The following is a 15,371-nucleotide window of genomic DNA, read 5'->3' on the forward strand; positions in this document are numbered from 1 at the left end:
TTGCATCGTACTTAGCCTCCGTTTGTCTGTCATGCACTTGGGTCCTATCTCTCCTTGTCTCAAACCGTGACATTACTTTATTTTGCTTATTATTTTTGTGTCAACATGTTGGCACTGGAAAAACTAATACAATAATGAATTCATACATACACACACACACACCATCTCCAATGCCCACTTATACAGTTTAGGCTATGTTCCTGTAACCTTTACTGCATGATATTGGGCTACTAAACCTACAGACCTTGGCCTGATAGCTGTTTCCACTGTTACAACTGTAATGTAATTAATGTTACTCCATCTTCATTCAGAAACCTAATGGAGTGGACCGAGGCCTATGACACACTCCTCCGCAGGGAGGTGAGGTTTCGGGAACCCTACTTGCACAAAAAGGGGAGTTCAGAGAGGGGAAAACGTGGTCGGAAATCGCCACCTCTCTGAACAGTTCAACTGAACTTGTATTCAAGGTCACTCAGCGGGGTGTGAGGGAGAGGTTTGTACTCATCCAAACCAAATATATTTAAAAAAAAAACAGTGTTTATGTTTATGTTTATTTATTTGATATGGACATAACAATCACATTGCTCATTGCACAGTTGTACAATTAGTAGATGCATCATTTACAGTGTGTTAGCACATGTGCTAATTTTCACCACTTGTCCACAGGAGACTTTTCTAAAAACTACAGGGACACTATAGTTTAAAAAACACCCAATCAAGTACAAAAGATTATACATTCTAATAATATTTACAGCACAATTACAAAATCCATTACATAATCTCTAATACAAAAGTAAACATAATCATTCTAATAACCAGTCAGAAGCTATACATGTGAACACAGTTGATTTGATTTCAACCATAGTTTGAGTCCTCTGTAGAACACGTTACCATCAGACTCTAGTTTTAGAGCCGTAGGCAAAGAGTTCCATAAGTTTGCTCCCTTTACTGAGAAGGCAGACTGTGTGCAGATGAGGAGCAGTGGGATGTCCTCTGTCATGAGTGAAACGGACGTGCTCCTGGAGGAGATGACTGAGAAGGAGAAAGATGTATAAATATATATAAATCACGGTCACGAACCAGCTGCATTTCCACCAGATTGAATTTGGTGGCGCTATTGTACCTAAACACAAAATGTTGAAAAGGAGGAGGATCCGTCATACACGCAGACACCCCGAGGGCATGGCACAACACAAACCGATGTAAACAGTATCCACGAGGTTGTGATGTCACAGTAGGGTTACAAGTTATTACAACTATCAGATACGCATCCGTACGTGCATCCGTACGTTTGGATCGTTTCATGTTTGCGTTGGCAATTAATGTAAACATATTGTTGTTCCCTGTGTAGTAATTATTAGGCTGATTATGATGTCAATTAGCCAGGAATCAAATGTAACCCCGACTCGCCAGCGAATCAAATACACATTTAATTCCTATCTACTTGCATCTCATTAACGTCCAATGAAGACGTGAGTCAATTAGCCTGTCAATATATATATAGTTTCCACTCGGAATGAATCGAGTTGAACCTATGTACATACTGTGTATCTTATCTATCTGAAGACGTGAGTTCTTGAAACCGATATGAATAAATACTGTGTTACAGTTCCCCTCAATGTAAAACAAATCAAATACACACAGACGGAATCAAATAATAGTCCGGAGATTTGTTTAGATTGTACCAGCAAAATGAGATATTTATTATATCGAAATACTGGTTACAACATACTTGTCATACACTCAAATAAAAACATAGCAGAGCGGACGCGTCATGGTTAATTCAATTTGGACATGAGCCATAATGATTTAACCATGCGCGTTGAAAAGTTATTATTTGGTAGACTGTGGTAGTTACTCCTGGCTGGTTCGCACATGAGGCGAGTCGGGGTTACATTTGATTCCTGGCTAATTGCATCTCATTAACGTCCAATGAAGACGTGAGTCAATTAGCCTGTCAATATATATATAGTTTCCACTCGGAATGAATCGAGTTGAACCTATGTACATACTGTGTATCTTATCATAAAAAAACGTCTATCTGAAGACGTGAGTTCTTGAAACCGATATGAATAAATACTGTGTTACAGTTCCCCTCAATGTAAAACAAATCAAATACACACAGACGGAATCAAAGAAAAGTCCGGAGATTTGTTTAGATTGTACCAGCAAAATGAGATATTTATTATATCGAAATACTGGTTACAACATACTTGTCATACACTCAAATAAAAACATAGCAGAGCGGACGCGTCATGGTTAATTCAATTTGGACATGAGCCATAATGATTTAACCATGCGCGTTGAAAAGTTATTATTTGGTAGACTGTGGTAGTTACTCCTGGCTGGTTCGCACATGAGTTGTGCAAAATAGCCAAGGGCAAACGTTATAAAGTCCAGTCTTACTCAAGCAACAATTTCAACTATAATTCCGTTCAATTTACAAGCACAATGCAAAAATAGGGGTCTCAAACTAAATTAGGCGTTTTCCTTTGTCTAACTCCAAATCTAGTTTGAACCAGTTTCAGTTGGGAATTTAACAGAATTGCTTATCCAGCTTTTACGACGCACAGGAAGGGGAAAAAAGCGCTGTCCTGTGCACCTATCACTCTTTCCTTATCGCTGGCCCAATCTCTAAGCCATCTCCTCTTTCAAGTGTTGCACACGCGCACACACACACACACACACACACACGTGCGCACCAACGCACACACATTTCCTCTCATTTGACGGACATGTTCACTCTGGTCTCAACGCAGTGGTTAGAACATGGATAAAACAAAGAGGAGAAACAGTAATAATAACATTTGAGGACAGGTGTCCTACACATTCATTTATAGCGTTGTGTGGGTGTTTGCAGCCCAGAATCGTTTAAGGCAGGCGCATTTCAGTGTGTCTGCGTGTTGTAATTTTCCACGCAGGTCTGTTTGCGTGTTGATTGGCGTGGCGACACGGAGTCTGTTTCTTGGCTGAACGGTTTGTTGCGTGCCAGCCTATCTCCTGCTTAACTCTTTGAGAGTTTCAAGGATTTCTATATAGTTTTTAGACTTCTCTATGGCAGAATGGCGTTTTTGAATGATTTATTGAAAATTCTCTGCTGTGAATGTGTGACAACGAAAGACCTTCAGAGAAAGCTTGGCTTGTCTGCTTCCAGGAAAAAAATGAACTGAGTTGATAAAATGTTTAGTTGTGGTGTTGGAAGCCATTTAAAAGAGCCTGCATTTACACTGGGTAGTGTTTCTAGGACAACAAAAAAAGTTATGACCGGTTGAAGTTTTATTTTCTAAATAACTTTTTTTCTGCTGGGCGTACATAGCCATGCAATATCTCATTTTAAAGGGTGAGTTGTCTAGTTCAATTAAAATAAAATAAAAAGTTTCTCACATGTACCACTGTAGATATTTTGCCATCTATAAATAGCATGGTCAGTCATGATCAATCTGACCTATCCAGCTAAAAGTCCCCCTAGCTCTGAAATGGAACATCATATAAACTCAATTCTTTTTTGGGGTAAAATTAGACATTCTAACGCACATTTTGATATATACCATGTTTACATAGTCTTACCAGTACCGTGTCTATTCATGCATGTATCTCAAAAACCTGTTGTGAAGAAACAGTTTTGATAAAAAACTCATCCAAGGACATTGTTTTGATATGACTTTGTGCCCATGATATGTATCAAAATATAGACTTGAATGTATACTGTATTATAACAAAAAAATTGGGTTCTTACCATCTACCGCTACAGAGTAAATCACAGTTGAAACTCGCTTAGTCAAACCATAAACCTCAGACTAGTGAACAAAATAGCCATGACAGGTCTAACTCATTGTAAAAGCTTGTCTTTTATTTTTGATGACTACTAACATAATACAATTATAATAAATATTACAGAAAATAAATAGGCCTACATACAAAACAGTTGTCCCCAAACTCCCCAGTGTCCCCAAACCACTGCATTCCAGTTGTTCTTGACGGTGTGTGTGTGTAGGCTAAATTTAAAAAAAACAACAACTGAAATGAATGAATGCATCCGGTTCAGTGTCGGAGAACTCCATCGCAGTCTTGACTCTTCGTCTTCATCATCATCATCATCATCATCATCATCCTCCTCCTCCTCCTCATCTGATGCCAGTTCTAAATATATAAAAATAAACATTTAGCTGTAGTCAGCCCGGCCAATAGCCAGTTGGGGGGGGGGGGGGGACGTAGGCTATCTGACATCATCGTCATCATCATCATCACACGGAGACACACTAAACAATGTACAATCATGATTGTATACAATATACAATGAATGCAATTATCATGCAAGCTCAGACGTCAATGAAACGTCATACAGATCTTATATAATACGCTACTGTTAGCTTCACTCCCCGTCCCCCCTCCGATCCTTGTAGCAACGTCATCATAACCACGCGTTGCTTCAGTAAACGATGCATGTTTGTTCTCCGTCTTTGTAGACAGTAAATAAAAGGAGCGAACATTACTCTAAAGATCAGATCGCCTATAAGGCACGCTACAATATAAAATACTTGTACTGCCATGCGTGCATGCCTGCTACGATACATTTGTACTGCACCAACCAACCGATCGACACCAACCCCCCCCTCCAGCCCTTAGCCAGCACCAATGCACCGACCAACACCATTAGCCAGCACCTTCGGTGCTGGCTAATGGCTGGGGGCCATCGTGGTGAGTCATTCTGGCGTCATGATCTGACTAGTAGTAGTAATTATCCAAGCATCTATTTGTAGCGATCATCTTATGATTTCTGATCACTATAGAAGGGCATTTTCTACAATAAGATTACCTCAAAACATTCCGGGTTGATCGTCTTCTTCAATGGTTTCCCGGTATAGCTCATCGGACGACGATGGGGAGACAATGAAAAAAGGAGGGAGGGAGCAGCGAGTCTCGCTGTAAGCACTGGACCAGGGCTACTCCGCCTGGAGAAGGCGACTGGGACGCGTATGGATCAATACTACTACCACAAAACTCGCTCAAATAAATAGTACTGCTTTCAACTTTTTCTGCTAGAAAATCGCTCGGGCGAGACGGCAAACAGGCAAAACAATGAAAACTATGAAGACTCCCTCTGCCCCCACTGTTTACAGGGGGTGGGACCAGCTTCCAATGGCAACACGTACACGTGTGTCACGTGACACGGGTTTTCTGGGTAATGTAGTTGGAATATAAGCTCAGGAATTTAAACAGCGCTTCGGAGCATATTAATATGTTTAGATTCATCAAAAACTGTGAAGACGCCAATTGGCGTCATTGATCATTTACGGAATTCTGATGAAGACGCCAATTGGCGTCTTTCATCTTCTAAGGGTTAAGCACTTAAAAAGGCAAAAGGGGTCGCTGGGAGGTTGACGTCGTCCTGATTGCTTAGTCAGTGTAAACATCAAACTGGTGTGTGTGTGGTGAACCAGTGAGTTAGTGCCAAGAGGGATGTCACCCTCCCCCTGTTGGTTTGCTCCTCTAAATTATACTCACTCAAGAGGAACCGGTTTGGGGGGGGTGTTGCATTAGTACACATTGGCATAATGTTAATTTCAACTTCTTGGTACCCCCAAGACTACACCTGCATGCTTTCAAGATGGTTGATCGCATAGAATATCTGCAAGCGTTCGTGCTGTTAAAGCAGACATTTATTTTTATCCAAAAAACCTGTATGGATCAACTGCTGGTGTCAAGGAGAAGAGGTAGAAGACTATGTGCAAGACGAATGGTATGTTAACTTAATTGTCATGTTGTGTTGTTGTCCATTAGTAAAAACGAATGTGTAGGACTACGTTCCTATTTGCTATACCTGTATATTAACCCTTAGACAGATTACTACTGGAAAACACGTGGAGTTTTGCATTAGTTCTGTCTGCCCTGTACGTGATTTTCCGTAGTTCTCTTTTTTTATTAATACCAATATATTAATTCGGTCCGCACCTCTGTATAGAGTATTGAACATAAATATCAACTACATTTCCCAGAATTCCCGTGTCACGTGACACACGTGTATGCTTTCCTATTGGAAACTGACGCCCAGCCCCCAGTGAACAGGGGGGGTTGGTTGACTCCTCCGAGGTGGGCACTGGAGGAAGAGTTTTTCAGCCAGGTTTGCAGTCGCTGCAAAAAAAACAATCTGAAAAATGATCCATCCGTGTCCAGTGGCATTCTCCAGTCCCAGACCGTTGGCCGGGCTGCAACATCCACCCTCGCGGATTACACGTGTGCAATGTTTTTTCTTCTCCCCACCGGAGTTACCACCAAGGCTGATGCCTTCGCTAAAAGGTAATTTTATTGTATTCGAAAATGCCCTAATATGACATGTCTAGTAAGACGATCCCTATATTTGGCCCGAGCCGACCTAGTGCTGATATCAGATAGATGTGGTAGAACCATATATGGATAGATCTAACTGGTTTAGTCATCGTGACAGGCATAGTCGGAGAATATATAACAAGGGTCGGTACTATAGGTGATCGACGTAGCTAACAAAAACATCTGATCAAATGAATGTATTGTACTGTGTCTTTGTGGGCCGAATCGTGGCATCGTGGCATACAAATAGATGTTTGTATAATTAGTATCACGATAAAATAATATGGCGACGTTAGAATGACACCACCAATGAGTGATCGCGGCTAATGTAGCTGCCCAGCGTATATCCAGCACCATCGCGTCACCACATTCCACTGGCTGTTGGCTAGTAGTAGTTGCTAACAAACGCTGCACAAATGGTACTGGCTATTGCCCGGGCTAATAGCCAGTACCATTTGTGCAGCGTTTGTTAGCAACTACTACTAGCCAACAGCCAGTGGAATGTGGTGACGCGATGGTGCTGGATATACGCTGGGCAGCTACATTAGCCGCGATCACTCATTGGTGGTGTCATTCTAACGTCGCCATATTATTTTATCGTGATACTAATTATACAAACATCTATTTGTATGCCACGATTCGGCCCACAAAGACACAGTACAATACATTCATTTGATCAGATGTTTTTGTTAGCTACGTCGATCACCTATAGTACCACAAGCCCGGGCAATAGCCAGTACCAATGTTGCTGGATGATTGCGACGCAATGGTGCTGGATATACCCTGGGCAGCTAGCTACATTACCAGCGGTCACTCATTGGTGTTTCATTCTAACGTCGCCATATTATTTTATCGTGATACTACTTATACAAGCATCTATTTATTTTTCATGCCACGACTCGGCCCACAAAGACACTGCACAATAAAATCATTTGATCGCCAGCAGCCGGGTAAAACGCCATGTAATAGTAGCGTGCACTGACTACAGCTAAAATGTTTATTTCTTTTTATATATTTAGAACTGGCATCAGATGAGGAGGAGGAGGAGGAGGATGAAGAGTCAAGACTGCGATGGCGTTTTTGGGTGTTTTTTTTATTTAGCCTACTCACACATAACCTGACTCCGCCAGATGGGGCAGCAGAGAGTACACTGGGTTCCCCCCTCCTGCTCCCATCTGGGAACTCTCAGGCAGACTTGATGCCCGGCCACAAAACGGCCTGGCCAATCAGCAGCAGCTAGAAGCTAGAAGCTGCTGCTAGAAGTTGCTCACAAAACGGCCTGGCCAATCAGCAGCAGCTAGAAGCTAGAAGCTGCTGCTAGAAGTTGCTAGAAGCTGCTGCTGATTGGCCAGGCCGTTTTGTGGCCGGGCATCAAGTCTGCCTGAGAGTTCCCAGATGGGAGCAGGAGGGGGGAACACAGTGTACACTCTGCTGCCCCATATGGCGGAGTCAGGTTAACTCACACACACACACACACACACACACCGTCAAGGACTGGGTTTGGGGACATTTGGGAGGAGTAGCCCTGATCCATAGCTCTAAATGCGCATTTAGAGCTATGGATCAGAGCTAGGGGAGGAGTAACTGTTTTGTATGTAGGCCTATTTATTTTCTGTAATATTTATCATTTTATTATGTTAGTAGTCGTAAAAAATAAAAGACGCTTTTACAATGAGTTAGACCTGTCATGACTATTTTGTTCACTATTGTGAGGTTTATTGTATATGACTAAGCAAGTTTCAACTGTGATTTACTCTGTAACGGTAGATGGTAATAACTCAATTTCTTTTTTATAATACAGTATACATTCAAGTCTATATTTTGATACATATCATGGGCACCAAGTCATATCAAAACAATGTCCTTGGATGTGTTTTTTATCAAAACTGTGTTTCTTCATAACAGGTTTTTGAGATGCATGCATGAATAGACAAGGTACTGGTAAGACTATGTAATCATGGTATATATCAAAATGTGCGTTAGAATGTCTAATTTTACCCCAAAAAAGAATTGAGTTTATATGATGTTCCAATTTCAGAGCTATGGGGACTTTTAGCTGGATAGGTCAGATTGATCATGACTGACCATGCTATTTATAGATGGCAAAATATCTACAGTGGTACATGTGAGAAACTTTTTATTTTATTTTAATTGAACTAGACAACTCACCCTTTAAAATGAGATATTGCATGGCTATGTACGCCCAGCAGAAAAAAAGTTATTTAGAAAATAAAACTTCAACCGGGCATAACTTTTTTTGGTTGTCCTAGAAACAGAAAACAGTGTAAATGCAGGCTCTTTTAAATGGCTTCCAACACAAGAACTAAACATTTTATCAACTCACTTCATTTTTTTCCTGTAAGCAGACAAGTCAAGCTTTCTCTGAAGGTCTTTCGTTGTCACACATTCACAACAGAGAATTTTCAATAAATCATTCAAAAACGCCATTCTGGCCATAGAGAAGTCTACCTACTATATAGAAATCCTTGAAACGCTCAAAGAGTTAATGTATTTAGGCTATCAAAAATAAATTAAGAAAACTGTAATTCAACTTGGATAAACATTTCACAGCCATTGATCTACACCCGAAGACGGAGGGCCGAGGTGTGGGTCTATCCACAGGCACACCTTTGGTGGGATTTTATTGTCCCTGGTTGGAGCAATATTCGCTTTATCAGCAAATTTCGGGTCTCACAGGAGAGCTTCCAATATATCTGTCGCCGTCTTGCCCCTGTTCTTCAACAGAGAGACACTAATTACCGCCAGTGCATCCCAGTTGATAAAAGAGTTGCCATCACCCTCTGGAGAATGGCCACAAACAAATGTTACAGGACCATCAGCAACCTTTTTGGCATGGGCATTGCAACTGCCTGCCATTGTTTGCAGGTGGGGAAGAAATCATGTTATTATGGCTGGTTATGTAACCTTATTTCCAGTACATTATGTTGTTCATCATATGTTATTCATCTCTGTGCCCAATTATACATTTTATATTTGACATGACAAGAGCCAAACTATCTCTGTTGGGCCTGAGATATTGTTTATCTCCCATCATGTCCACTCACGTGTTAAAAGGACCACCATTTAAGTAGTGCCTCCGACCCCTATATTAGCTATTACTGATTGACTGTGAATTCCACCACGCAGGACTTTTGCAAGGCTGTCATCAGTGTGTTGCTTCCTGATCACATCCGGACCCCTGATGCTCAGAAGTGGTTGGAGATGGCTACCTTTTTTCACAACAATGGAGAGTGCCCCAATGTGTTGGAGCTATAGATGGAAGCCACATTCCCATAGTGGCACCAGAACAGTATGCACGGGACTACCACAACAAGGAAAGGCTTCCATTCCATCATACGGCAGGCTGTTGTGGATGGAAAGGGTCTGTTCTGGGATGTGTGTGTGTGGGTTTTCCTGGGAGTGTGCATGATGCACGTGTGCTTAAACAGTCACACTTATGGGACATGGTAAGTGTCATGGCCCTAGGTGCCATGGCTATATTCTACATAGAAGTGTATTTTGAAATTGCGATAACCTTTGTGTTCAAGTGAAACGTTTGCCACCTGCTGGCGTGTTTTGATTTTGCAACTCACTCACTCATTGTATTAGCAGCCTAATTAGTAGTTGGATTATTAGTGTGATTCAGTGTGCTGATTCTCAGTGTGTGAAATGTTTGGTGCTGTGCAGAGCTCACTTTCTGCCTTTCCCTTGACTAGAAGCCCTCAGAAGGTCACGTCTGTAAGTTTATTGTATAATGTTGTGATTTTGTGTCAAGAAGTTTGTATGTAAATGCCATATAATTTATTGTATTTTGTATTTCTGTTACAGTTTTACCAATTTGTGAAAATTTTCAAGTAAAGATGAAGGACTACGACACGCCTGGTTTTTTATCTTCTTGAACTTTTGAATGGTTATTAAGCTGTTGGATCACCTGTGTAGAGGGAGGCCAATAACAGCGATGGCCAATTTTTCCACCAAAACATAGCCAATATATCTGGCCGTGACATTGGACACTATATAGGTGACCCTGCTTACACCATGCTGACTCTGGCAGACTGACCCCACAGCAGATATAATTTTAGGCTAAGCAGTGCTAGGGCAATTGTGGAGACAACCTTTGGGAGACTTAAAGGTAGATGGAGGTGTCTCCTCAAGAGAAATGACTGTGAAGTGGACCAGGTAAAGCAGATGACTCTGGCCTGCTGTGTGCTCCACAACATTTGTGAGGAGAAAGGGGACAGGTACTTTGAGTCCGGGGGCATTTCAGCAATGCAGCAGCATTTGGACATGGAGCCCCCTGTCCATGAACTCCAAGACCCTGAGCAAGATGGAGCTGAGGTGCGAGCTGCATTGTTTGACTATTTCAACCCTGTTTAATTTAATGAGCAGAATGTACACTGCTATATTTTGTTATTATATTTGTGTTGTAGCCTACAGTACAATATCCGTTTTTACTTTGTCTTGTACATGGCGTGTGGCTTTCTTAAGGCAGTATTATGTTTGGCCCTCAAGTTGGGCAGCTTGTTCTTTCGTTTTGTTTCAATTAAGATGTGAAAGAAACACATTTCTGTTAATTGGATTTTTAAGTTCATTTTGATGCCAATACTGCATCCTTTTTAGATGTCTTTTTCCTGTTTACATCAAATCTCTTTACCAAAAATAGCACAACTCATCACAATGCAACGCATTCTGAGCTTGTAGATGGCCTATGTATTTATGGCTTATGTCCCCTAATGACTATGTTCCTAATGAAATGACAGGAGATGCACTTTGCTATTTTCATATTTTCAAATATGGTCCCCCATGTAGCTCAGTAGACATCAGTAAAGCCTGAGTGGAGTGCAGGGCCAAATTAGCCATTGGGCCAATGGGGCCGTGGCCCAGGGGCCCTTGGCTCTCAGGGGCCCTTCTGGGAAAATGTAAAGCCCTGTAATGGGTTTGAGGCCCTGGAAAAAGCTCCTGGGGACCTTCATTGGCCATTGATTTTGTTAAATTTAGGTAATTTTTTTTATAAAAACACAAAAAAACTCGAAAATTCTGCGCGCACGCGCGCTAGGGGGGCCCCAAAAAATGTACCGGCCCAGGGGCCCTTGTGGGGTTAATCCGTCCCTGGTGGAGTGTCCGTGTCCTCTTCAGACAATAACACCACCAGACAGTTCACCAGACCAGGGGAAGCCGCTGAGATCACTTTGCTTGTCCCTGTGGATTGGAAATAGGATTTAAAAGGCTATCCGATGATAGCGTGGATTACAGCACAGTTGTGTGCAATTATTCAATAAAGAATTTGCATATCACCACACCTCGTCAAGCCTCCAGTATCGGCTCGATGCGAAACATGTTGCACCGAGCCTAGCCTGGAAGCTAACGTCAACAACAGTAGCTCTGGTCCATAGTGTAGTTAGGACTCAGGAGGAGTTCTATGGTACTTAATTTGATCCTTTCCCCTCACACCCGCGGAAGTGCAGGCTGTGCAGCCCCTCGTTTTTATCACAAAAAATATGTTGAAAGCCTACTTTCCTCCTTCTAACACTATGGATCAGAGCTAACGTTATTCCAACTCCCAGTAGCAGTTCAAGGACCCGTCCAGATGACATGGTTTCTAACTAAACGGTTATGGCCAACTAAAATGTAAAATCTGTTATGGCTGTTACTGTATGTCCACGGAAGAAACACAGAGGTGTTTTCTTATGGTCATGTCACTTATTTGCTGCACCAAGCCCCCCCAACCCTGTGGAAACTCTCAAACTCTCAGAGACATGCCCCCACCATCCAAACCTTCAATATTGCTTTCCTCATGCTATTTAATTTATTTAATTTCTTAGAAAAGCCATTATAAATTATAAAATTTGAGATAGTATTATTACCCCTATTACTACAAAAACAATGTTTTATTGTTTAAACTTATGTACCGGTATTCACTATTCATTGATTCACTAGTATACCAAAATTCATTTAAAAATACTTCTCACAGTTCTCAGGTTCAAATATTGATATGCGATTAAAATGTGATTAATTAATTACAAAGCCTCTGATTAATTAGATTAATTTTTAATCGAGTCCCAGCCCTAGTTACAACACTTCCTACCTATGTTTCTATATCAGTGGTTCTCAAACGATTTCAGCGCTGCGCTATGAGCTTGCAGATCTGCTATTTTTCACTATTCACATTCTGGGACAACTTCATAGTGTCCCAGCTGCCATCTAGTGGACGAATAGATGATTGCACATTAATAGCCTACAATAGCGACAGAGGGACTATGTAAGGACTAAAAATAAACATTTTTTGTGTGCGTTTGACTCCCCCATGCAAGGCACAAATGGACTCAGCGTGACAATGAAGTCAAAACAACTGCTGTGAAAACTCTAAAGGCAATGAAACCTGAGATGCTTGACCTATTCAATGACGTAGAGACACTTGTCAGATTGTTGGTAGTGGTGTCCATTTCATCTGCTGAGGCAGCCTTAGTGGGTTGCGTAGATTGAAAACATGGTTGCGATCCACCATGGGTCAAAACAGACTCAATGGCATTGCTGTGTGCCATATTCAAAAAGAGAGGCTAGACAAACGGGACAGAAGAGACATTGCCCAACAATGTGTGCAAGGGAATGATAGGACAGTCCTTCAAGGAGCCTACTCCTGGACAGTGAATTTGCTTGGCTGCACAATGAAGACATATGCTCATAACTCATTTCATGATAATCCATCTGCAGTAGAATGTTATTTTAATTAAAAAGAAAATCATTGTATATTTCATAATTAAAAAACATTTCATTATAATTTTTGTATTATTAGACTTCACTTTACACTATGCAGCTGTAGTGTATGCGACTGATGTTTTTGTCCTTGATGATGACATCCGTTTTTTACTTTTTTTCAATACTGCATTTGATTGTGTTTGCATGGATGATGTCTAACCAACTGTAAAAGACAGATTTTATTCTCGGTGGGAATGGATCAACACTAACTACTGTACTGCAATGGTTCTCAAACTGTGTGCAAAGGCACAGTGTGCTGTGAAAAATGCATCCATTTCATTGAATAAAAATCCATTTGTTATAGACTTCATGAATTCATGTGCATTTCATTCATCTAATTAATAATCCATAATCAGGTAAGATTGATGGCTGGCTTTGCTGTGGCATGTGTTACTATTGGTCGTTGTCTCTGTTAAATGCAGAGCGACTTCACTGTTTTAGCTGATAACTAGATCTTTTCGTTTTAATTTTTTTATTGTATACATTTTTGTGTGGACCCCAGGAAGACTAGCGACCACTTTGTGGAAGCTAATAGGGATCCGAATAAAGAATAAAGCCCATTGAAATGAATAACAGAGCAACTAAAGGGAACACCACTGTTCTGTTAGGGAGTTGGGGAGCCACTGAGCTGCTGGCAACAGCTCCTCTTTATAGCCTGCCACTAATCTAGCAACAAGGAACAGCTGAGCCAGGGTGTGGCAGCCAGAGCCATCAGGTGGGTAGGTGAGTCTCTAGACCAGCAGAGGTCAGCAATGTCACAGGTAAAGCAGAACAGGGACAGAGAAGCATTAGTAAACAGGTCGATGATGGACAGATGATAGAATGTGAGTAGAGAGTGTGTGTAGTGTGCCAGCACACAACGCCATGCTTTGTATGCCATGTGTGCATATGTGCAAGCAAGCACACAACACATATTCACTGAATAAAGACAGAATGTCTCTCAGTCACAGGTAAATGGTGCATTTAGCACCTTTATCCAAGGTGCTGTACAGAGATTGTGCATTACATTCACACACCGATGCTGTGTGTGGAAACTCAACGGAGGAGCATGTGAGACTGGTACTTTTCCAATAAACACGGTGGAAGGCTTCAACCAGACTTGCAGTGCACTGGGGAAAGAAAGCTACAGACGTGCAATGGTATATACATACTAGGCCTGTCAGTCGATTACAATATTTAATCGTGATTAATCGCATGACTGCCCATAGTTAATCGCCGATTAATCACATATTTAATCGCATATTTTGTATCTCTTCTAAATCTAACTTAAACAGATATATTTCAAGTTTTTAACACTTTTCAACATGAACAGAGACCAATGCTTTGCTTTATGCCAAAAATGCATATGTTTTTTATTGGAACAATGACAAATAGGCCTACTGTCCACAATCAAGTAACAATGTAGTGTTACTGTGTTGTTCAACTTTACACTTGAACTATTCATCCACATTTGTTGTTTTGTTCAAGTACAATAAGCAGCCATGCAGTTAACACAAAATGATGACTCTCACATTCAAAACAAAAGTGATGCACAAAATAACTGAACAAAACAATAAAGTGCATATGACACAGACACAGTCACTCAAATTATATAGTGCAATTAGGCTGTAGCCTTTAGTAAACAGCTGTCCTGTTGTTTTATAACCCAGCCTCCTTCTCTTTTCACAAACAAAATGAAGCCTCTCTTCTCTCAGACAAAGTGAACATGTGAACATGAGAAATGCTAATCAAGACACAGCTACAGTCGTGCAGTTAGGCTATAGAAACTGAATAACCCAGCCTCCATCTTTTCTCTCAGCCTGCAGTACAAAAACAACAGTAACTAAGAGTTACTGACACTGTTTGAGGTTGAGCCAGTTGCTCAAACAGACAAGCTTGTTGACATTTTCAGATGACGCGCTTCTTCTGAACAACATGTCCAGACAGAGAAAACAACCTTTCACATGGCACGGATGTGGCAGGTGTTGCCAAGTACTTGCGTACTCTCTCCTCCCCCCCCCCCCCCCCCCCCCCCCCACACACACACACCATTTTTTCAGTATGAGAGTATCAATAATTCACCTGCAAGGCTGCAGCACAGTCTTCAACTTCTGTAGTTTATCCAGCTCAGGAGCTGTTGGCATAGTGACCCTGAGGTAACTGTGGTTGGCAAGTGAAGTCCAGTGGTCTCCGGTGAGCGCAACCGTCTCTGAATTGCCCAACGTCACTACTACTTTGGCTTTCTCTTCTTCATACAAGTTGTGGATCTTCGTCACAGTAGTGGTTCTACAAGGCAGTTCGTACGTCCA

The 15,371-nt window shown here is 41.4% G+C and overlaps 1 protein-coding gene across 1 annotated transcript in view; it reads right to left on the bottom strand.

Moving 5' to 3' along the window:
- Window positions 1–335: 335 nt before the first annotated feature.
- Window positions 336–15,371, bottom strand: part of LOC306919281 (uncharacterized protein) — a gene marked incomplete at its 3' end in the record, with an annotated part of 43,071 nt that continues 28,035 nt past the window's right edge. Inside the window, exons 4-5 of the mRNA XM_079532094.1 lie at window positions 950–1,032; window positions 336–377 (exon numbers count right to left, since the gene is read on the bottom strand). Coding sequence (XP_079388220.1) covers window positions 336–377; window positions 950–1,032 — 125 coding nt within the window. The remainder of the gene's footprint in view (window positions 378–949; window positions 1,033–15,371) is intronic.

The sequence above is a fragment of the Electrona antarctica genome, assembly GCF_951216825.1.
Source record: "Electrona antarctica genome assembly, contig: scaffold_25, whole genome shotgun sequence".
Classification (NCBI taxonomy): Eukaryota; Metazoa; Chordata; class Actinopteri; order Myctophiformes; family Myctophidae; genus Electrona; species Electrona antarctica.